The sequence below is a fragment of the Pteropus medius genome, unplaced genomic scaffold (genome assembly GCF_902729225.1).
Source record: "Pteropus medius unplaced genomic scaffold, Ma_sr-lr_union100, whole genome shotgun sequence".
NCBI lineage: Eukaryota > Metazoa > Chordata > Mammalia > Chiroptera > Pteropodidae > Pteropus > Pteropus medius.
The window spans coordinates 19,568,923-19,592,702 of NW_024344378.1; the positions used below are offsets into that span (position 1 = coordinate 19,568,923).

At 42.2% G+C, this 23,780-nt stretch overlaps 1 protein-coding gene and 1 pseudogene across 3 annotated transcripts in view; one reads left to right on the plus strand and one right to left on the minus strand.

The window, feature by feature from the left end:
- Nucleotides 1–23,780, plus strand: part of FBXW4 (F-box and WD repeat domain containing 4) — a 76,382-nt gene that overhangs the window by 7,179 nt on the left and 45,423 nt on the right. The window contains exons 1-5 of one of the 3 annotated variants that reach the window (XM_039871432.1): nt 1,995–2,556; nt 6,677–6,772; nt 9,120–9,305; nt 9,758–9,890; nt 14,861–14,955. In XM_039871432.1, the coding sequence (XP_039727366.1) occupies nt 6,678–6,772; nt 9,120–9,305; nt 9,758–9,890; nt 14,861–14,955 (509 nt within the window). In that variant the 5' untranslated portion in view covers nt 1,995–2,556; nt 6,677. Of the gene's footprint in view, nt 1–1,994; nt 2,557–6,676; nt 6,773–9,119; nt 9,306–9,757; nt 9,891–14,860; nt 14,956–23,780 lie in introns of those variants that run through there. The other 2 variants (XM_039871430.1, XM_039871431.1) reach the window with 2 other exon arrangements.
- LOC120610047 (uncharacterized) lies at nt 12,801–12,918 on the minus strand (annotated as a pseudogene).

Sequence of the window (23,780 nt, forward strand, 5' to 3'; positions counted from 1 at the left end):
CGATAAGAAAATTACGCTGAATAAAAGTTTGATTAAGAATCTACCTTGCAAATTGGTGGATTAAACAAAGTATACTAGTCCTGTGAAGTAGTAGAGGATTGTTTTAAAAAATACGTGTTAGGGAAGAAATAGAGTGGTGACTTACTGTACAGAAGTTTCAGTTTAGAGTCAGGTTGAGAACAGATGGATTGGAGGCAAGTATTTTGGACTAGGAGACACTGTTGCCTTTGGAGTTTCCCCTTGTTTTAAGTCATGAAAGAGAAGTCCTACGTTCATTCTCAGGCTGCATGATTTGGCGGGGGAATGGTCATTTTTAGAGACAGTTTTGGAAGGTTACCTCCAGCCCTCTCTTGTTCTAGCAGCTGTTGGGAGCAGTCCGAAGAGGGTATTATATTTCTTCTGGTAACTCTGCCAAGAATGAGAGGAAATCCACAATCTGTGGGCTTTTAGGGGGGATGGGGATGGAGTGGCAGATGATAGGACAGGGAAATTAAATTGCTTTATAGTAAATATGTTGAGATACTTTTCCTGGAAAGCTGTTTTACTGAAAGGAACGACATTTCCCCTGCTGAAGCTCTGTGATGGGTTCTTTCTTTGTAGAGAAAGGGAAATAGTCTTCTTCTAGTACTTTTTTTTTTCTTCCCTGTAGCTCCAGCTGTGACCTCCTATGTTTCTTTGGATTCTCCTTTAGAAAGTCCATATCAAAAAACTGAGTCAAAATTCAGATACGGGTGGTGTGTGTGCTTAAGAGAGGCCTTCCTGTGGGAGCGAGTCACTAAAGGAGAACTTCTCATTCATCGCTTATCGTGGCTGCAGTTTGACTTTATCATAATGGCCTAGGAACTGGTGATGTGAAAACTTTCTGGGTGGCATCTGGTTCATGTTCTCTCCATCTCTTCATCCAGGCTGGAAGAGTACCAGGGATTTTGAAGCATGGTCACTTGGACTGAGAACCTGTTTTGGTGATTAATATGGAACACAGTTGCAAGATTAAAAACAGTAAGAAACAACCCTGAGAAGCAGAGTAGTGAAATTATTCCTCACATTTCAGATGGAAAGCCCAGGAAGAGTCATTTTGAAGGTGTAAGAACAAAGTCCACTTCTGAGTCTGCTATTGCCCAATTCATGACTCACTTAGAGGATGGCCTATTCACTAAAAATATTAGCATCTTTCTTTCTGTTGGTTATTCTCAGAAAGTGCTAGATCAGCCTTTCTGAAGTTGTATTGTGGGATTCTTAAAAAACTGATTTTGTGATCAGATAAGTGTGGGAAATGCTATGTTCCACATCCCTTCTCTTGGGGATTCACAATGCCCATTGATAAATTAAAGGCACTGAGATGTCCTGTGATAGAGAGAACTGTTTAATTTTGTTTCATCCAGCAATGTCCAAAAAATGTTTTGGTCATAAAATCCTTTTTTTCACTGCTTAATTTCTTAACATCTTGCAGAACATGCACACTGGTCAAGGGCCCTGCAAATACAGAACTTGACCATAGCAGGAGGAAATGAACGTGAATATAAACATGACATAAATCCTAAGCTCACATAAAGAATCAGAGTTATGCCCAGTGCTTCTGAAACTGCTTTGGACAGCTTTGACATGTGGGTGCCACACTAAGATACTTTATCTGCTCGGATTCCTTCCTGGAGCCTCTCTAACATAGGAATTTGGAGGCCTTGGTTGAATTCCTGAAGATGTGGTGTATTATACATTTTTAGGAAGGGCTTTTGGAGCTTAGAGGTAGTGTGTCCAGGCTCCTGAAAATCTATATATACTGTTGAAAGTGTGACTTGCCAAAGGAAGAACTATACTTTTGAGAACTTGTTTAATCGGTAGTTATCAAAATACCTATTATGCCAGGACCATGGTTCTCAGTTTTTGCATCTAAGATATACTTTGTGTGATGTTAGAAATTTTTGATAGTACATCAAAGATTAAAAGGTGAATGCCTTTTTTTTTTTTTTTTAAAGCAGGTTTCAGAAAGTTGAAAAACCTGTATATTTACTTGTTCACTATCTGGCATATTACTGTTGGAGTAGAACTATTACTACCCTGACCTTGTTCTCTTATATGCTTTGAGGTGTAAGGTCCATGTCTATTTCTCTGAACATGCAATCTTCCTCTTAATTACAGCAATTTGTGTCATGAGCCACATTGTGTTTCAGTGGTGTGTCTAGCATAGAGCTTCACAAAAGTGTGAATCTTCAGTTGAATAAAAATAAATTCCATAAATTGTTTAAAATTTGATGGCACACTTATTCAGAGTTCCTGGTATACCACTATTCATAGCATGCTGGTTGAGATCTACTTTTAGAAGTACTAAGAGGTTTAAGACTTGATCCTGTGGAATTTATGACTGTCAGACTAACGAGACATGTAGTCTGTGAAAAGCTAACAAGCTTAGGTTTATGATAGGTTCAGTCTAAGGGTTCACATGAGAAGTAGAGGAATGTTAGGAGGATTCAGGGAAATAGAGGCTTAACCTGGATCTTGAAGAATGAGTGAATTTGACTAGTGCCAGAAGAGAGAAAGAAGCATTTGTCAAGGACGGAGGTAAGCTGGTGCTGGCAATATAGGAGAGGGTATAGGTATAAGAATGAATGTAGAAGAGATGGCCTTGGCTGGAGTTTAGCTGCATAGTGTGGAGCCATGGAGGTGAGACTGAATGAGTAGGGTGAATTGACATTTGGAGGCCTTTCAAGGGAGATCTGGGTCTGTTCCATGCTCTCCCTGTGCATGGTCTTGTTCTCGTGCTGCCATGTTCCCTGCAGTCTTACTTTACCCTTCATGTTGGGGCTAGTCCTTGTTCCCTGGCCAGAAGGGTAAGCAATTTAACACCATATAATGATTTTTCATTGATTTTTTTTTTTAACCTTAATTGTAGACCATTGCTGCTGAGGCCATTGGAGGGTTTAGTCTTATCACGTAGTATAAATAATTAGAAGTTTCTTGTCTTGGGCTGTTTAAATACTTGTACATTAAAGCCAAATTCTTAATTTTTGTAGAAAGGATGATAGTTATAGACAGTATGGAGGAAAATCTGCTTTCTGGAGAGCAAGAAGTTCAAAGAAATCGAGAGACAGTGTTAAGTTAAAATTCCAAGCCTCCAAGCATCATTTTGCATATCCTGTTCCCTCTCCCTAGCCTAGTTCCCCTTGAGATGGCCTTGTTCTATACTTGTGGATAGATACCCTCTTTTTCTTAATTTCCAAGTCAGCAGAAAGTTATGCTTATGGTAATCATGCCAGTCATGCAAGTAGGCAGCATTGGTGGCATAGAGGGGAATCAAACTTCAAGATGGGGCAGAGAGGGAAATTGATTTGTGATCCAGGAGTTTTCTGATCTTAGAGACCCATACAGGTTTAAACCTCTCTGATACATTCACACATTGCATTTCTTTATCTCCTAGCCATTTTTCTTCAGACTAGGTTTATTTATTTGCTTTCGGTGTGAGGAGAGGTGAAATGAAAGAGGACTATAGATAACTGCCTAGATTAATTTCTGTTCCCCTGGTCTCACTTTATTGCCAAGATTTTAAGGGGCTGTTAGCGTACGGTGGGTGCATGTTGTATTGTTTTTGTTTAAAATAGGTCATGTGCCCAGGAATGCAGTCAAACTATAATGGTGACTAAGTGCCGGAAAGCTGAGAGGGAGGGGGCCCAAGTGGAAAAATGAGCCTGAGGCAAAAGAAGGAGGGCTGGGAAAATGGAAGTTCCACCAGGCCCACAGGCCGAGTTAGAGATTCCTCTATGCATTAACAGTCATGTAAAAGGTTTATTTACAGGGCACCAGTCATTTTTGGAGGGAACACCCTCACTTTATACCAGTAACTGTTGGAGAAACAACCAACCAGAGAGCATTTTAAGGATGGGAACAAGCATCCTTATTGAATTCCCAGGGGCACTTGCTCCTGTCTTCTCTGGCACTTCTGCTGCCTTGATCTAGTGACCCCTTTTGACTGGACTGTGACAGGTCCCCACAGGGAAGGAGGGATACCTGTTTTCAGAGAAAGGGGATTATTTTATTCCTTTTGATTATTTGGTTACTGGAGCCAATAAGGATATAGATATGATTTAGCCACCAGCTAGGAAACCATCAGAGATAATTGAACAAACAAAAGGGATGAAAAAGCTGAGTTTTTAAGTTGCTTTTAATGAAGTGGTACTATTTCTCAAGTGAAAGCCAATTGGAATGGTTTTAAAAAGTTGAAATTTGATTTGAAGGCTAGGGCCAGTATTTGATTATGGTGTTCATTGTGGGAGAAGACGCCTGCACCTGCTGTTTGGTAGCGGCTTCTAAAGTTCAACTTTGAAAATTTCTTGCTGCTGTGATCAGACCCTCAGGGCAGTGCTTTGACCCTTAATAAAGTGTCACCAAATGGCAGTTAAGTGACCAGGAATATGAGAGAAGTATTGTCCTTATCCCAATTCAGGAAACATGTTGATTCTTTCCCCCTTGTTTCCTTCCTGTTATGATCCAGAATATTCAATATTTTGTTTCACTTCTACCTGTGAACTTAGACCTAACTCAAGAGGAGCGGTTAACTACAATCTCTTCTTTTATATCTGAATGAGATTTGCAGATAAGATTTGACAGAGTCTAATCCTTTTCATTAAGAGTTCAGTTTTTTTGGCCCATCCTGTTGACTATCTTTTACGGTCCTCAGTTCTCTATCTAGCTAGTATAGGTTGCTCGCTAACAATGTGAAACCAAAGACCATATTCATCCAATGGACAAATTCAGTAATATATTTTATCTTTAACGAGTATACACTCAAATCCTAATTATTCAGCTTCAAAGAGTGCTAAGTTTGACATTAGAAGAACAATTTCTAATAGTTAAATTAGTTAGAAGAAAAACATGATTTTTAGATTAGCTTTAGAGATGACACCAATAATGAATATTACATTACATATCTTTATATTTATGTGAAAATAGTTAGCCTTTTTGTAGTGATTTGTAACTTGTGCTGTACTTTGTTTTAGTTGCCATCTTTAAAAGTGTGTGAAATACTATCCTCATTTTATAGATGAAGAAACTGACAATTAGAGAAGTTAGATAACTGGATTTGGATCCCAGTTTCCTAAGTCTACATTCTGTACTTTTTCTATAGCTTCATTTAATCTACTCTTTAGTTAAAGGTATATCGAAAGACCTCTCAATGATTATGTGATATAATAAGAAACATTGCTCACTTCCTAAAGTACCAGTTCTATTTACCTTTTCTGACCTGTTATTTATGGGGACAAAATTTTATGTAATGTCTCCTCACCTTTACCTTTATGAATTTGACTTTTAAAATTACCATTCCTTGCTATAGTCATTTCCAAAATAACTATTTTGCATTCCTCACATTTGTCATTTCTAGTAGCAATATATTACATTGCATTATACCATTCTCCCCCACGGACAGATATTTGGGCTATTTCCAGATTTTAGCTCTGATATATAGCGGCAACTATATTTTTTTTAAAATACATTTTCCTTTTGAATTATTTCTTTGTGATACAGTGCCCAAAGTGGGAATGCTGGGTCAGAAACTATCATTTAACAATTTTTCTCAACAGAAGTCCTTTCTGAAAGGTTGTACCAGTGCGCTACTAGCAATATATAACCAAACCCAAACCTTTCTATCAAACCAAAGGTAGTGTCTGGTTTTTCACCTTAATAAATGTGAGGTGGTACTTTAATAATTGTTTCAATGTGCATGTCTATAAACTGTTATTGTTGGGGTATGTTTCTCCAGTGTTTTATCATGTGAACATTGTGTGATTGTTCTTATCTGCTGTTGGATATGGATGACAGGGTATTGGAGACAGGATAGTAATCCTGATAAATTTTTAGCAGTACCCTAAAACTTTTAAGTGTTAAAACTTGTACCTATGGTATTAATTGTTAATTTTCTCCACTCTGTTGCTTTCATTTAAATCTTTTTTCTCCTATGCAGTATTTAAAATTTAAATACTTTAAAATCATCTGGTTAAACAACTTTTAAGTTTACTCTTTCATTTTTGGGGAATTATACTGTGATATGAGATAGTAATCTAAATCATTTCTTGTTTTGTTCTATTGATTCCAGTTTTATCAACAGACTTTATGTTTAGGTTTGCAATCTATTTCAACTTAATTTTTTTGTATGGTGTGAGGTAGGGGTCAGGGTTCATTTTTTTTCCCTGTGGTTCCAGCACTCTTTGTCATCCTTTCTCCATTAGATCGCTTTGGCGTTACTATAGACACTTTAAAGCAGCAGTTCCCAACCTTTTTGTCACCAGGGATCAGTGCTCCTATGAGAATCTAAAGCCTGATGATCTGAGGTGGAGCTTAGGCAGTCATGCTAGCCCTGGGAAGTGGCCGCAAATACAGACGAAGCTTCTCTGACTCGCCCGCAGCTTACCTCCTGCTGTGCGGCCCGGTTCCTAACAGGCCACAGATGGGCACTGGTCCATGGCTCTGGGGTTTGGGGACCCCTGCTTTAAAGAACAGGCAGTTCTTGGATTTCTTGGTTATCCTAGTAAGGAGAGAGCAGTGTTATTTCTTTCTTGTCTCCTAATCCCTTCACTTAATATTCAGATATATTCTGGATGTTCCTGAGCCCAGACTTGTAAACCCATGGAGTTTTCTCTGGTTGGCAGTGAGTTGAAGTGACTGGATTGTCTGTTCTGTCTGGACACAGGATGGCCAATGTATCAGTGAAAGAACGAGTGAAGGTGTCTCAGAACTGGAGATTGGGGCGCTGCCGAGAAGGGATTCTGCTAAAGTGGAGATGCAGGTAAGTAGCCACTTGACTTTTTAGGGGCCCAGGTGCTGTAGGCGTAAAAAATAAAAAATAAGGGATTATAAGATGACAGGGTCCTTGCAATCTGTGAGGTCAACCAAGGGTTACCTCGCCTCAAAAATAAAAATAAAATAAAAAAGGATTACAAAATATATATTATGATGAATTTGTATTTTCGAGATTATAAAAATAAATATTTATTGTAGAAATTCAAAAAATATAGAAAAGTTTAAAGAAGAAAATAAAACTCAACCTGTAATCCTACCACCGAGAGATACCTTCATTAATGTGCCTCATCAAAGAAATAAGTTAAGCCAATATTTTAACTTATCTTGTTTTACAATGATTTTTCTGTAAATCCTCTACTTTAGGGAGTTACACCTTTACTCATGGCTTCCTGTATCCCTTTCCTCTACTTTATTAAAAGGCAAAATAGAATCTAAAAGTTTAGGTATATCTGTTACAGGAGGCAGAGCTTAGAAAAAGTGCTAGGTAATTTAGATAATGGCTTCAGCATTGCTAATGCCATTAATTTTATGCTTCATTGGTGCTAAATTATTTCATAGGTATTATTTGTTTCCCAACCTAAAAAGTACTCTTTGTTGATTGGTTGGAATAGATAGGGAATACCATGATTCCTCATTCCAGGTTGACCTGTACCTATGCTGGTAGATATAGGCAGCCTTCTTCATCTGTTGACACTTTCTCTCTTTCTGTAAAACCAGTTTCTGCTGGTTTTACTGACATTGGTTGCTATGTATTATGTAGTAGTGATGATGGTAAAGAAACTACAGTAGAGAAACATGGATCTTTATGGCAAAGGGCTTTTTCCTCTGCTTCTCACTTTTGCCTTTTAATACCGGAAAGTAAAGTTTATTTCTCTATCAAGGTTTTGTCCTTGGTGTCATTTTCAGCTGGTTTCAAGCAGTTTGGCAAATAAATATACAAAACGGTTACTAGGCTGCCCCAGGATTCTCCACTGTTCACCTGGCATGAACCTGGTTTCTTGTCTTAGGCAATGGCGGTTTACCAGATGACTCTAAACACATGCATTCCAAACCCCTCTGCTTGCTGTCCACTTGAGAGTGCCACAAACTCATGCAAGGGGATGTTGAAGGGGTATGAGTGTAATGAGTAAGAATGCAAGCTTCTATACACATGCTACACATGTTCCATATAATATATGCACACACTTGTAAAAACCTCATGAGCAGAAACTCAGTTACTACAAAGTCCAAGCTGCATTTAATGGCCCGTCAAGTCAATTTGCAGAACTTTTCCACATTCCCATGACGCTTGTATTAAGGAGTCTGGGGAAGAAACACAGCCCAGTTTGCTCAGACAGGCTTGGCAGTGAGAGATGGTGTCTCTGTAAATGGGGATGAATCAGCTGTCCCTATGCTTTGCTTGGGACCTGGTAGCTCCAGGACTCCTATGTAGAGTCGGACAGGCTGCTGGGATGTCTACTTTGGGAAACAGGCTCACTCTCCACAGAGAACCTGGTGTCTGGCAGTCTTCTTTTTTCTTAAGGCTCACTCCGTGCCATAAGACTGGTCTCTGGCTTCTAACCTTTCTTCCTCCTGCTAGATTGTAGAAGGAATCTTTAACTATTTATGGATTTTTTAAAATCAGTTGCCTATGGAGCTGACTATTTCTCTGTGGCCCCTGAACAGTAGTAGACTGCCCTGGGGATGTTTTTCCATTGCCATGCTTACCCTCTAATACAGAAATGTAGAAATTCCCGGTGAGGATCTTGGTATTTAATCAGTACATTAGCATCCTTTACTAAATGGCTTTATTCCTTTCACTTGTAAATGGCCCCTTTGCTCTAGTAGGAAAAGAGGATGGGGCTTCTCTTTTTTCTCTCATACTCTAAATAATCTGTTGGGAAAGAGGCATATATGGGAGCCTTGGAACCTTGAAACTTAGTGCTTATACTTCAAATCAGTAAGGAAACAGAATGAAAGAAAATGACTTTACTAGGATGGAAGATTTCTTTTTGCCTCTCCCCATCTCTCAATCATTGCATTTTCTAAGTTCTGCCTAACCAGGAACTCAAGTCTTAAACATTCTCCAATTAAAAGTGATATTCAATTGGTATTTTAATTATGACTCTCTTTTATATAGTCCACAGAAGATTAGGTCACCACTAAGCTCAATCACTCTAGTTTTCGGAGAGAAGCCTAAGGTTAGGTAATTTTGAAGGAGGGGAGTGAGGTATAGACTTAGCTTTGCTGATTATCCTTGCTAAGTTGGGGATTGGTCAGCCTCTCCAAAGATTGGAGTTGAGTTTTAGTGCTGTATCTTGATGATCTTTAAATTTTGTTTTCCATCTCTGCAGTCAGATGCCCTGGATGCAGCTAGAGGGTGATTCTCTGTACATATCCCAGGCTAATTTCATCCTGGCCTATCAGTTCCGCCCAGATGGTGCCAGCTTGAACCGTCGACCCCTGGGAGTCTTTGCTGGGCATGATGAAGACGTTTGCCACTTTGTGCTGGCCAACTCGCATATTGTCAGTGCAGGAGGGTAAGTGCTGCAGGTTTCTCCATCTACTCTCTTCCTTAGGATTCTTCAGGGACCTTCTGCCTGCCTCTGACTTTTCTGTCTCAACTCTAAAGAGATGAGGAGGGAGACTAGAAGAAGGAGTAGTGGTTTTTTTCCATTTAAAGCAGAGAGATTTACCAAAGGCACTTAATAAAGTTAGCTGGAGAAGGAAAACAGGAAGAGCCTTTAATGAAAAGTGAAGCAGGTCTTGATACTCTCAAGGGGGAAATTTGTTTTGTCTGCCAGCTCTGTTCAGCCCCAAGTGTACTGAAGAAGTGGAGGTATCTAGAAGCTCAGAACCTGATTGGATTGAATTGCCCAAAGCTTAGCAATTTTGAATGTCATTGGAGACTTGGGCTGTTTCTGTAGACTTATTCTCTTCCTACAGAGAGAATATTTGGCTATTGGGGGTGGGCTTCTTGTTTCTCTCCTAGGGATGGGAAGATTGGTGTTCATAAGATTCATAGCACCTTCACTGTCAAGTACTCGGCTCATGAACAGGAGGTGAACTGTGTGGACTGCAAAGGGGGCATCATTGTGAGTGGCTCCAGGGACAGGACGGCCAAGGTGAGGTGGTCACCCCCTTACATACTGTTATTCCCCTCTGTCTATAGGGAGTGAGGTGGGAGAGGGTGGATAGGGCCTTGAGTTTCTGGATTGGCTGAGAACATTGGGTGGGGGCAGGGGGGAAACGATATAATAAAGGACTCACTTATGTGCCTCTGGCATGCAGCTTGCCATGCCAGGTTGTGTCCCTGCCAGCTGGCCTGGGAAAGGAGTGGACAGTGGCTGGGAAGCTTGCCACTCACTTGAAATGTGGCATGAACTCAAAAACAGAGGGCCTGGCCAGCTTTTCCTCCCTGAGCTGAGTTTCCTCAAGTTTGTGGGTTGAGTTCTAACCCCACTATTTTATTTTAAAATCTCCTTCATTTTGCTTGATCTCTGTTTAGGGAGGTTAATTTTTCACTACCTTGTTTATAAGCAATCAGGCTGATAATTAAAATGTGTTTTTATTGCTGCTCTGGAGAGTGATGTGGTCAATAAACAGTAGAAAGATGACAAGAGAAGGGTGTTATTTGTTGCGTCATTGCCAAATTGCCTGGTCTATAGTCAGACATCTGCCAAGACCTAACAGAATGAGGCTGATAAGTGGTGTGACCCCTGCTTTATGGACTCAGCTTATCCATGTCTGTGTCAAATAGGCTCTCACCTATGAGAGAAAAGAACTTTCTTCATCCCTATGTCCAGCAGCCCTAGGCAGGGTCCACACACGCCTGGTACTTTGGGGCTGCTGTGGGAAATTTGCCGACAATTCAGTTGATGGTGCAGGAGGCCCAATAGTATCTTGCTTGTCTGTTTCCCAGCATCTGGTGACTTTGTGGTGCTAACAGGAGCAAAATGCTTCTATCAGCAAACAAGTCTCTAAGACACTATTGGAGAGGACTCAGGAGAGGGAAGTCGCAGTCTTCACTCACTAACTTTTCTGACTCCGTGTACTCTCTGATGACTACTCCTTCATGGAAAGTGTTGCTAATTTTATATAAAAAGAAGAGATAAATATTTTCCTTTTTACTTATGGAAGTTTCTCCTCCTTTTGCTGTTTTCTTCCTTACTCTTTGTATTCTGTCAGAGATGTACGTGCCAGCACAGGGAGCCTGAGAAATCTAGAAAATCTTTTGAACCAACATAGAAACTGAATTTCCTGTCTCCAGCTTCCCATTCCCCATACTTACTTCATATTTCTGATTGGTCATTGTCTTTGTGCCATTCCTTGCAAAGAGACTGGCTGTTATTGCTCAAGGGTCAATTTGCGTAGAAACCTTTTGGCATTTGTGACCTAGATAGTCCCATCTCATTATGGCATCTTGTCGTGGCCTCAAGCTTCCCCTGGCACTTCTTTTTTAGTGATATCTCTTTCTTCTATCCTATTCTCTGTGCTCTGATACCTTGAACAGTATGACCATAGGTAACAATTCAGGGGTATGGACTGCATACAGTTGAAGAATGATAGCAATTTTATCTGGAATATTGGATTATTTTCATGTTTTTAGTACTGACTCAGCCCTATTTAGTGACTTAGTTCTTTAAAAAAGCATTGAAATAGGTACTATTTAATTCTAAAATTGTCACTGCAGTATATTCTATTCCTTTTGAGGGTTTTTTAGGTCAGTGACAGAATTCTCCCTACTGTGTTCTGGAAAGATATTTGTTTTATTGGGGTGAAGGGAACTAAAACATTTTCTTTGTAAGACTTCTGGGTAAGGGATTGTTTAGAAAGCCCTCTTCCTTCCCTTCCCCCAACCCTAGTTTCAAACTTACTGTGGTTTAGTTTGGGTCGTCTCTCTGGGTTTTACCATCCTGAGGTGTGATAGGATGGTAGCTCATGTTCTTGGTGGGCCTGGGCTGCTACTGATTATCCCTTCATTTCATTCTTTTTCTCTATTCTTTCATTCATTCTGATGCATCTATACAAGGCACCAGTACTCTTCAAAGAGGAGGCACATATAGTCTCTCTCCTTAAGGGGAGCTAAGACATGTGTGCACTGGCTATCAAGGTGATCGGAAGTGGGCAAAGACTAAAGTGTAAAGGGAAAGGGCCAGAAAGTTCGGCGGGTGGAGGGATCACATCTGGCTTGGATCGGGAGACTTTATAAAGAGGGAACATGTGAACTTGGTTTTTTTCCTCCTTCTTTTAGTTATTTTTCAATGCATAGATTTTGTTTGTTTTGTAATGATTTAGAATGAAATTAAGCACTGTGCTAAGCACTTCACATTTATTCATTTTCTCATTTTATCCTTTAGGGTGATTTTTTCTCACATAATTATGCTCATAACATATTTTAGATACCCAGTATACCCAACTCTATCTACTTTATTTTACAAGAGTTTCCATCTTTCTTACATATTATTTGTGAGTGTCATTTTTAAGGGCTTCGCAATGGACTTACCATAATTTGGTGGGTGTTTGTTCCTAGTTTTTTTCCTATATACTTAAGAACCACCATTATTGATGCCTAATACCTACCAAGTTCTATGCTACTATGCAGAGTACTTTATACATATCTTCACTTTTCCATACTGCTCAAAACTCCCCAAAATAGATATTATTTCCCATTTTACGCATGAGGAAACCGAGGCTAAGAAGTTTTGAAACATCTGTAAGATCAGAGATAATAAGTAACAACTAGGGTTCAACCCAGATTTGTCAGATTCCAAAGCCCACGCGTGCTCTTACTGCTACTGCAGGCTGCTGGGAATATTTTTATCATTTAGGTTTTTCTTCATTCTAGGATAATTTTCTTAGGATAGAGCCTCAGCAATAGAATTACCAAGTCAAAGGCTTTGGTTATTTTAATGTGGTTTTTTTTTTCCTTTTTTCTTTTTTTTTTTTTTTGCGAGGCAACCCTTGGTTAACCTCACAGATTGCAAGGACCTTGTCAGTTTACAATCTCTTATTTTTTCTTTTTTTATTTTTTACACCTACAGCACCTGATCTTCCTAGGTGGTCTCCCATCCAAGTACTAACCAGGTCCGACCCTGCTTAGCTTCCGAGATCAGGCGGGATCAGGCTTGTTCAGGGTGGCATGGCCTTGATATATATCACAAACTGTATTTTTTAAAAAAATTATTTTATTAGTTTCAAATATATAGTACATTGGTTAGACATTTATATAGTTTATAAAACGATCACCCTAATTGCTCTTTCTCTTCTCTGCTCTCTACCTAGCCAACACATTAATGCTAATTGCATTCTCTATGCTATGCTCCTTATCCTCATCACCAACTGTTTTTTAAAAGACCATGTAAATGTCCACTCCCACTGAGTTGTGTCTTCTCCAGGGATGGTTTTTTTTTTTTTTTTTTTTTGATACTCATGTTTCCGGTGGTTGGTGTCCTGCTGGGACAGGTCAGGAGGGCTACTTTCCCAAGATGATACTCAGAATTGGCAGCATGCTTCCCAAGCCACTCCCGGGTACCAGAAGAGCCACGCACCATCTACTCACTCTTCTCAATCAAGTCTCAGTCGTGTTCTCTGGTTTGCACAATCTAGGAATCCACCAGCCCGTTTCCTGGGCACTAGTGAATTTAGGCCTACGGCTGTCCCCATGGATTTTATAATCAGAGTCTTTGGTCTTCCCACCACCCGTGTAAGAGCCTGCATCCTAGAGAGTTTGCATAGGGGAAAAGGTAGACCTCTCTCCCCATCTGGGGACATCTGAAAGAGGACATTAGAAGTACATGTAGTTACTACCAAAGGGTCCCGACTACAGATCCAGAAGAGTAAGCTGGAATCACGGCATTCCAGGGGAGTCGTGATATTTACCTTTGTTTTCTGCCCCTCTTTATTCAGGATCTTTTTGTAAAATTTATTTTCTGGTCTCTGCTGAGAAAAGTAACTTACACCCTCCTCCCCCCATCATGCATGCAAAATCTATAACACTTTCTCCTTTTATAGGGAAGAGATATCATGTGACCCTAGAAGGCAGGACCACCCCCACTCCATTACCTACCCCTTAAACTCAAGGAATGTTTCCTGCAAGTTCTTCCATCTAAGGTCCTGATTGACTTGTGTGTTCCCCTTATAGCACTGCAGGGACCTTGAGAGGTCATTGATCCATCTGGCTGCCTCAGGATCTTTCCTTGGCTGCTGTCTGGGGACAGCCCTGTATATGTGAGGTTTCCTTTCTGTTTGGTTAGAGGCTTATTTTCCTGTGTGTGTCATCTGGGGTAGGGTGAGGTAGGGGGGCCTCATGCTTAATGGGAGATTTCTAAATGCATTGACTGCTGAGAGGGCTCTGTGAGTGTTGATTAGAGTTAAGCCCAGAGTGGCTGCTAATGTACATTCCTGACTGATAGGGACCAGATAATGTGCTCCAAACAATATTTTTAACCTGTAGGAGATATGGAAGCTTAAAAGAGTTAAGCTTTTCTGCTACTTTTGGTGACACTAGGTGCTAAATTCCCTGCTGACATGAATAGCATTGGACCCTGGGCATTATCAACAAACAAACAACAACACACCACCTTTCTACTTTGAAGTTTCTCCACTTCTTCCATTCTTTCCTTACCCAGCATCTTTCATTTTACTCCTCTTTTAAATTCTACTCTAATTCTATCTCTGTCTTCCCATACTTGCTCTGCCTCCCTCCCCTTACATCCCCAAAGTAAAATCTTGGTGAGAGATAAGAGAAAGGAAAATCCACAAACATGGGGAGATTGCTAAGAGAGCCAAGCCCCATCTTCTCACTCTTCTCAGTCAAGTCTCAGCTGAGGAATGTGGAACTTCTGATTCCCTGATATAAAGATGGCTGGTAAGTGAGGGCTATCAGGTGAAAGTAAATGAGGGTGGTTAGGACTGGGAGCCAGGGTCTATTTGGGTGGTAGGCTAGCTACCCTGAGCTCTGTGTATATGGAACAGAAAGAATTGTTCATTTCCCCACCCTCCTAAGAACAGTCACCCCACCTGGTGCATCTTTCCTCCCTTCCATCCCCATCCCAGGCAATGCCAACGAGAGCATCTCCTCTCCTGTTTCCAGGTATGGCCTTTGGCCTCAGGCCGGCTCGGGCAGTGCTTACACACCATCCATACTGAAGACCGAGTCTGGTCCATTGCTATCAGCCCATTACTCAGGTAAGGGAGACATTTTTGGATATGGTTTTGTCCCATCTAATAATGATTTTATTTTGCAAGGTCAGGTGGGTTAGAAAATCTTACACCATATAGTCTAGGTTGTTTTGAGCTATTCTCCTGGAGATTTTGGAAATCCTCCAGAGACTTGAGGTCTGAAGCTCACTTCATATATGTGTGGGGTCAAGGTAACCTTCTAGGGGCTAATTTCCTGAGCATCTAGCCCAAGAAATGTGAAGGAAAAGATACTATGTTAGAATGTAACTGAGTCCGTCTGTTACAAGAGTATCCCTTTTGGAGCAGATGCCTTTTTGGGTTCTCTCAACACCCCTGGGAGGTGACAGCACCAGCCAACCTGCTCTCACAACTCACATCAGTGATTTGTTCCCCTTGAAAAATGTCTTCTGGAGTATCCTTTACAGAGTTGAGTCATCAGGAGAGGCTTGGGACCTATGTCTCATTGGGCCATCATCCAAAGATATGTATGTGGAGTAGATTCATTGACCATTGTAGCAGAAGTGCCAAATTTTTGATGGTGACTTTACCCTACCCTTTGGTCCAATTGGTATTTCTCTAGCTTTGCTAGTCTATGAGCAAGTGAGCTTCGCATCCTGATTTCTACTTTCTAAGTTCTCTTGGACCAAGTCAGAGCTTCTCTTGGACCAGCAGGGTACCATAGACGCCCTCTCCTGCACCTGCTCTGTCACAGTATTTACCTAGGGTTTTCTCCACTTCCTTCTCCCCTCACTCCCCACCCAGATGATCAATGGGAAAGCTGTTGGGCTGCCACCCTCCAACACTGGATATGAGTCAGTCACTTGTTTTATGAGAGTCGATTCCCCCCTTTGCTCAGCCCCCTTCCCTCCTTCGCCTCACCCCATGGAGCTCGCATCCCTCCTGCCCACTTCCACAACTCCCTTTCAATTTTTTTTCTTTTAAAGAATTAGAGCCGATTAGCCACGTCATTAATTCTTCAATTTGACGGCTGATATAGCAGGACCTGAAACACATTGCTGACCCCAGAGAATGGAGACCCCGTTCCTTAGCATATTGACGATGGGAGAAGTTAATTAAAATTCCACAGAGCGAGGGTGTCGGCTAACCTATAAACCTGTCTCTGTTCAGAACAAATCATTCTAGCTATCCTAGGAAAGAGGGAAGGAAGGACCAGCAGGGAGTAAGAGAGGCCTAAGTATGTGGGAGTGGAGGGTGGAAAATGGAGCCATCGAGCTTTGTCCCCTCCTCAGTTTCTTCCTAATGCTGCCATTTTTAAGCCAGTTAGCCAGGCTTGGGGGAGGGTCTGTGGGCTGGATATGTATAGCGATTGAAGGAAGGTGGGACAGCTTGCGGTAGGTGACAGGTGGGCTGGTGACTTTGTCTTGGTATTTACCTGTGGACTTCTACTGGCTTAAGGAGACTGGGATGAGCTGGGGAGGGGTTGGTAGTAGAGGGAAGTTCTTCAGGGCCAGAGATGGTCCATGGATTCCTGCCAAAGAACACGGACAGGCTCTCCCAGCACCCCCACCTCATAGTGCTCTGCTCCAGACACTTCCTCTGGAGTGTTAACAGAGAAGAGCATGGAAACTGTCGAAGATGGCATCAATAAAAGTTTGAGGACAGAATCCACCCTCATCATTAAAGAAGCAGTTTAGATCACAATTAACTGAGTTTGGGTTTTTTGGCCACAACTTGGAGACTGGTTTTGAGGAAGGACCTAGCTTTCTATTACTAGTACTACTCTAAGACTGCTACTGCTACATGCAGCAAGTATTTATTAGTCATTAGCTCCATGCCTGACCCTCTGCTGCATCCTTGATGTGCTTTATCCTTGGTGAAAACCCAATTCTTATGTTTTCTTCACATTCTCCTTTAGAGTCTTCTTGTCCTCTTGGTGTATTTTCTTGCCCCGGGGTGATCTTTCACTGATTATAAATGAAAACAAGGACAATAGTTGTAGGAATCACTCAGTTCAGTGCCATTATATAAACCTGACAATTTGAAAAATTAGAGCACTTCTTTCACTCACTGTTGGCTGGCTGTCCAATTGCTCACCCACAGTATTTGAGATGACCTTTTCCCTAACTCCACAGATGGTATCTTGGAGTCTTTTTAAAAACAGTTTACATTTGAGATTCTACCTTTATACTAGATTACCAGGGTATATTCTGGTATTATCTCTGCCCTTTTTTCTCTTACCCAAATATAAACTGGGACAGGGATCTTTTCTTCTTATTATTAGATCCATTTCTTCTTTCTGTGTGTCTGAATTTGAACCATTCAATAACCTTTCAATGAACCTTTCATTCATTTATCCCAATCTGGGAGACACTGCCTCCCGGCTTTGGGGTCTGTTCTGGGAGATTGGAGTTCTGCTTTGACAGCAACCAGGAGAGTGGCCTCAAGTAAGTCATTCCCTTCTTTGTGCCTCAGTTTCCTCATCTATTAAATATAAATACTATTTCCTTTATAGACCTTTCTAGATTATTGTGAAGATGACCTGAAATAATGAATAAGAAAATCCTCTGCAAAGCTGGAAGGGCTATAATATGTCAACTGGAATCTCTCCTCTCTGGTATAGTATTTGTTTAGTGGCTTTGCCTGCTCTCATCTGTCCACCTGGGCTCCCACTCTCCTGGCCCTCAAGGAGTTACACTGCCCTTTTGTAGTCTTCTTGAGGTGCAGGTTCAGCAGGAATCTCTCTTTCCTCTTTTTACTCCTGTAGTATTCCTGTACTCAATGTCTGCTTTCTGTTCCCCTCTCTGCCACCTTCCCTATTGAGTATGGTCGTCAGTGTCACCAATATGATGAAACCCTGAACCCCTCAAGAAGAACATGAGGGGAGATGGGCAGCAGCTGTCCTTTAGGCCAGGTACTCCTGGTTTACCTGACAATTTCTCATTCCCTTATTGCTCCCTCATTCAGTGAGAAGGAACCTGGACCATTAGGAGACCTGGCACATCTCTTTCCTCAATTAATCTCTTTCTTCTATTTTAATTAATTTGTCAGAGCTATTCATCATATTTATCTTTGATGCTGGGGCTTTTCTGCTTTATTTTCTTATGTATATACTTAGACACTTAGAGTATGAAATATGAAACCTCAAGCCTTAGGCTTATTTTGAGGTGCTCATGACCGGGAGAATGCAGATATTCTTTTCTATGTCCAAATGTCGCCTTGCCTTCCTTCCATGATCTTGAATTCTTGATTTGTAAATGGTCATAGAGGATGATATTTAATACCGGTTATGTGCTTAGAGCTATGTTTGGGCACTCAAAAAACATGGAGGGAAAACCAGTAGTCTTCACAGGAGGGAGGCAGGCAAGGACCTTTTCTTCTACCTCTTACCCATCGTCTTGCCCTGACACCAGTAGCTCTATTTTTAAGATTCATGACTTACAGATGAAACTCTCCTCCTTCAGTGGAGGCCCAGCCTAGAGTTGTTAATGAGTGAAAGAAGGATGCTTTGAGGTAGAAGTCAGATGCTGGAGCCATGCCTTGGGTGTCAGGACATAGGTGTGGGTATGATTGTTGGGCTGAAATACATTCAGCTGGTCTCAGAGATACAACCTCCTGAGGTCACATTGGATTCTGAGCATTTTTCTATGAGTAACATGGAAGAACAGACTCTTAAAAAATGTGCAATATATTTTATTGTCATATAAAATTATTTGCAGCTGAATAAAGTTAATAAATACTCAGGAGTGAGGAAATGCAGAACCGTTAAAGACTTAATTTCATTCCCTCCTACTTTCCATCTTTTTTTTTCTTACTCCCTTTCCTCTTCACTCCTTGTATACTGACTGAACACTTGCTATGAAGCAGTTGTCCTGAAGATCCTATTCAGGGGGACAAGATGTACCATAACTATAATGGTTGTCAGACGATACTAAGTATCTGAAACTAGGCTGGCTCTAGTAGAGGGGGTAGGGGGGATGCCATTCCTGGCAGAGGGAGAAATTGAGCCTCAGGGAAGCTCTATTCAGGGCACATGTGGGATGGGGCAGAAGAGGCATCAGTTGGTGCTTGGATCTCTAGCTTGTTGCCACATCCTGTGGGCTGAGGAAGGGCCGTAAGGCAGGCCCGGGTCATTGCCATGACTTTACCACTAGCATCTTGGACAGTGGCTGTGGCTCTTGAAAGGCTCTGTGGGAATTGGGGGACATTCTCTCTTCCTGGAGGGCGGAGTTGAGATAGAGAGGGGTGGAGGAAGGCAGTGTATAATGGAGGCTTAGACTCACTCAGGTAGCTGTGAGTGCTCACCCCATTTCAAGAGTGCAAATACTCATAGATCATCAGTTTGCAGGGCCCCTTCCAAGCCAGCTGTGGGGGTCCTGGTGGTGAAATGAATCTGTAGGCCCACTTGCTCTGTTTGCCTAGGAGGGGAAGAGAGAGGAGCACCCGACTCCTCTTTCCTTGCAGACACCATATTTATTACCCTCCAAGAAATAGGAGGTGCTCAGCAGAATCCTTTCGCCATCTCTGAACAACGCTTGCTATCATGTGAGTGAGTGTGGTCAGGAAGGTTTCCCAGAACACTTGGGTTTTAATCCCTTTTTTTCTTGTTTCTGTCATTAGGGAAATATATGAGTGGTATAGGTGTAGAAACTTGACTTAGCTGCATTATTAAATATACAATATAATTTTGTGTTACTTTGCTCACTGTGGTGGCCTGTTTGTTTTTGGGGGGATCAGTCCAAGTCTGCATGAAATGTACCGATTCAAATTTGTAAAGTGAGTTGCAGCCTCTGGGGGGTTTTGATGGAGCAGCTGCCCCTTCTTGCTTCATTTCTCCCAGAGGTGAGGGAGAGTCTGGAAGGAAAGCAGTCACTGTGTACTGTTTGGTAAGGGGGTGGGTTTCTGGGGAGAGCAGAGTGTTTGTTCCAGTGGCTACAGGGTTTACTGTGTGTTGTGTGTGGGGTAGATGCATATTCACTAGCCTGTTGAAATACACCTTTCTTTAGTGAAAGGTAATTGCATCTGGAGTTTTCTCTGACAGAGAGGTTTGAAAGATTGCAAAAAGAGGCAGCCAACTTTCAATGTGGATTCTTTTGGTTCCCAGTGGTTCAGCAGTCCTTTGGACCTGGATTTTGTAACTCACTCAGTGCTTTTAGGAGAAGATGAATCAGAAGTAAAGGTTGTGCCTCTGAGTTTTGCTTTTTCTAATTGGCGATAGAGAGCTGGGTCTTGAAGAAGATCCCTAACCTTTATAACCTGAAGAAAGACTCTGATGGATGACTTTGTCATGCTTCACATTGTGGAGATCCTCCTGATGGCTTGGCCCATGGCCAACATGAAGAGCTCTCTGTTTTCCCTTCCCAGGGTTGAGGCAGAGGGAAGCTTCCTCAAGGGTCCATCTGGAGAAAGACTTCCCTAGGCAAGGAGCGTCCTCCTTTGCCAGGCTGCAGAGTAAACAGGAGGAAACCTCTGCATGTGATGCTGAATGAGAGAGTCAGAGGCACAAAGGCACCATGGAGGAGCTGGCATGGCTATAAGGGGAGGCATTGACAGAAATTCTGGATAATGCTGGCCCCTTGGTCCAGTCTGGAATGACCAAAAAGTGGAAAAGGATCAGTGTGGGGATACAATTAAATCAGTCTCATCCTGCTGAATCTCATGGCAGTGTTTACCACCCTAGAGTTCATTGCGTGTTCTAAGCCAAGCCTCTCCGGCGGGTGTATCCATCAGTAGCAAGGACGAAATGCCACAGGGGTGGGTTTCACTTTCTCAAGACCCTGGATTTGTGCCAATGCTCAGGGCAGGATAGGTACAGGGAGCCTCATGTGCTGAGCTGCTGGCCTGAGACCAGCAACCTAACCAGGCCTGGCTAGCCCAAGAACTCGTTTGTGGGAGCAACTTCTTCCCTGGCAGGCAAGGTTGGCTCAGTTGTCAAGAGGTGACTTAAATAAAACACCACAAATAGAAAGAGAGGCTGCTGCAGAAGGCCAGAGATTGTGGATAGAGTCCATGCATCGAGACCCTTCCCCTGCTAACAGGGATATATTTCCTTCCTACAGTCTCAGTGTTTCAGTTCTTTCTTTCTTCATCTCTGTCTCCCTCCCTCTTGCTTTCCTATCGTAATCTCTTTCTCTCTCCAGGTACTTAAGCATTAATATGTACTAGACCCAGGGGAAACAACAGTGAACTAGACAGCATAGTCTGATAGAGAGACAGACCAGTCAAATAGGTAATTGGTGTGCTATATTCTCAGATGGGGGAACAGAGCACATTGGAGGGATCAGTCTTCCTCTTCTTCCTGCTGCCTGCACTTCCTGGCTCCATTCCCCGCTTGCACCGATATTTCTTCTACTCTTCCCGCATCAGGAAGAGAGAAGGTAATTTTCCTGCCACAGCTGTGGCTGACTTTTCTGGGTTGTGTGTGCAATGTGCCTGTGTTTTTCCACCTTTGATCACTGTTCTGCCAACAGATAATTTAGCAATCACATCCCAAGGTGGAAGCATGGAGTTAATGTAAAATTAGTTGGGTTTTTTTTTTTACTCTTTAAACTTCAGTGGGTGATGAGGCAGAGAGGGAGGCAGGAGGGTGAAGGGGAGCCATAAATTCTGTGGCTTGTGTAGCTGTTCTCTGAGTAGCCGGGAAGCCTCTGATGTCTCCACAGCACTTTCATTAACATTTAAATTAAGGGTTTGTTTTCCAGTCTGTTTTATAGGCAGGGACCTTTCATGGCCTGTCACATGCAGCCCCCCTTACCCCCCTTCTCCCCTTCCAAGCAAGTGTGTAATTGTAGCCACTGCTCTATCCTAACTCTGGGTTGCAGCTGGAGTTCAAAGGGAATTCCTGGAGATGGAGCTCTGGAGGTATAAGGTGTAACAGTTAGGATGTGGGTGTTCCTCCTCAAACGAAGGTGCTGTGCAGGAGCTCTTTCTCATATTATCTCACCTGCGCTTTACTCTGCTCTTTCAAGGGACACACACTTCAATCTGACTCTGACCCCCACCTTTTCTTCCCTGGGGCCATGGGGCATGTGGGAAAGGGTGCGTCCATGAGCGGTTTCTCCTTATATCACAGGTTAGGGCCTGGGACAGATGGTTCTAAGATACAGATCTTCATGCTTATCTTCCTCCTTTTGATTTTTTTATGAGTCTCAAGAATACTTCCTCCTATTCTACTCCACTTACAGAAGCAAAAATGTAAAAGAGATTACCATCTGAGAAAATTTATAATATAGTAGGTTCCTTTGGTCCTAAAAAATGCATTCTAGTGTAGATGGATATGTGCATACACATCATACTTAGTCACCAGCGTACTGTGTTTGAAATAGCTCACTGATTTAGGTGATCATTTGAGGAAACCGTTCTCTAAGGTCTTGGCATTTAGAAGAAGCTCTCCTACACTCACAGAGTGAATTTGTTTGTAAGCTTCCTTACACACTAGCGTATTTGGCACCATTTGGGGGTGTTTTGAAAAGACATCCCTGCTCCGGTCTCTCTTCTTGTCAGCATCCTGTTGATCTGTAGGTGACGAGAATGTGTACCAAACACAAAGCATCTCATTAGTTCATAATCTCTGAAGGCTTAGTTAACTCACTGCTGGTCTTGAGTTGGCTTTCCTCTCTAGACAGTAACAAGAGGGGTATTGGGGACTTTCTTCTCTTTCTGTTCAGAGGCTGAGAATTTTCTTTCACTTTGAGCCTTGATTTCACTACTTGGGTCACCAAGTCTTTCATCCTTCCTTCACTAATCCACTCAAACTGTTGTGACTTATCTATAGGATTGAAGATGGCTGAGTGTATTGCTGTAGTGTTCCAGGTAACCTAGTCAACAGGTGGACACTCTCATACCCGGGGGTGCTGCCCAAGTGGAGTGCGGGAGGAGCCTGGTGACCCTTGTGCAGGTGTTGCTGGGCTCAGATTGCAGCCTGGTTTCCAGGCCCTGCCTGGTGGTGATTAATCTGGGACACGGGCCGGCAGAGGCCCAGCCAGGGCAGCTTTGGTCCTTCACTGTGAAGACCTTTGGCTCAGAGACTTAACTGATCCCTGTAGCTTGCTTCGGCTTGAGTTTGATCTGTCAAGGCTAAAGGGGGATCCTGATGGTGGGGCGGAAACTTCTAGTCCTGTCTGACTTATGGCACCAATCTGTTCCAGTGGCCCCGTCATGATAACACTCATATATTTAAGAAGATTTCCCCACCTGTTAACTGTAACACTCAGATCAGTCAGAAGAAAGATCTTCATGAAATACCTGTGTTTTTAGTTTCTTGAGCCAGTGGAGCCTCCTCTTATAAGTAGACTAGGGGTTGGAGTGGGCCTGAGTGGAAAAGGCAGTGGTGGGGCATGGATGGATCAGTAGCATTAATGTGTATTTATGTATTGGGGTGGGGGGGGGGTGGGGGGGATCATGTAAGAGGTGGAAGGATCACCCCGTCTTCCTGCAGTTAAGTGGCTGTCAGGCCATTTGGGGCAAATTTCAATATTTTAGTTTGGAGTCGTTTTCAGTTCCTTGTTTTTCTTTTCATTTCAAACCAAATTTTTGAAACTGTGCTTCCCCCTTTTCCTCTATCAGAGTCCTAGTCCCTAGGATCTCCAGGTGGCAGTCTTTTCTTCTCCAAGTTCAGGGCAATCACTTGTGGTTCTACTTGGTCATGGGCTTAAGACCCAAGAACAAGAATTCAGCTGCCCATCACAGTTTCTCTGTGTCAGTGAGTTTCAGTAAGTTTATTATAGTAGTTCCATTTGGGATGGGGGTTAGGAGGTTAGAACCCAAGAACTGGAACATTTTTCTCACACCATTAAGAAAGAGAATAGACATCCATGTATACCACCAACAATAGAATATGTTGATACCACTGATATGGAAAACTGGCTATAAAG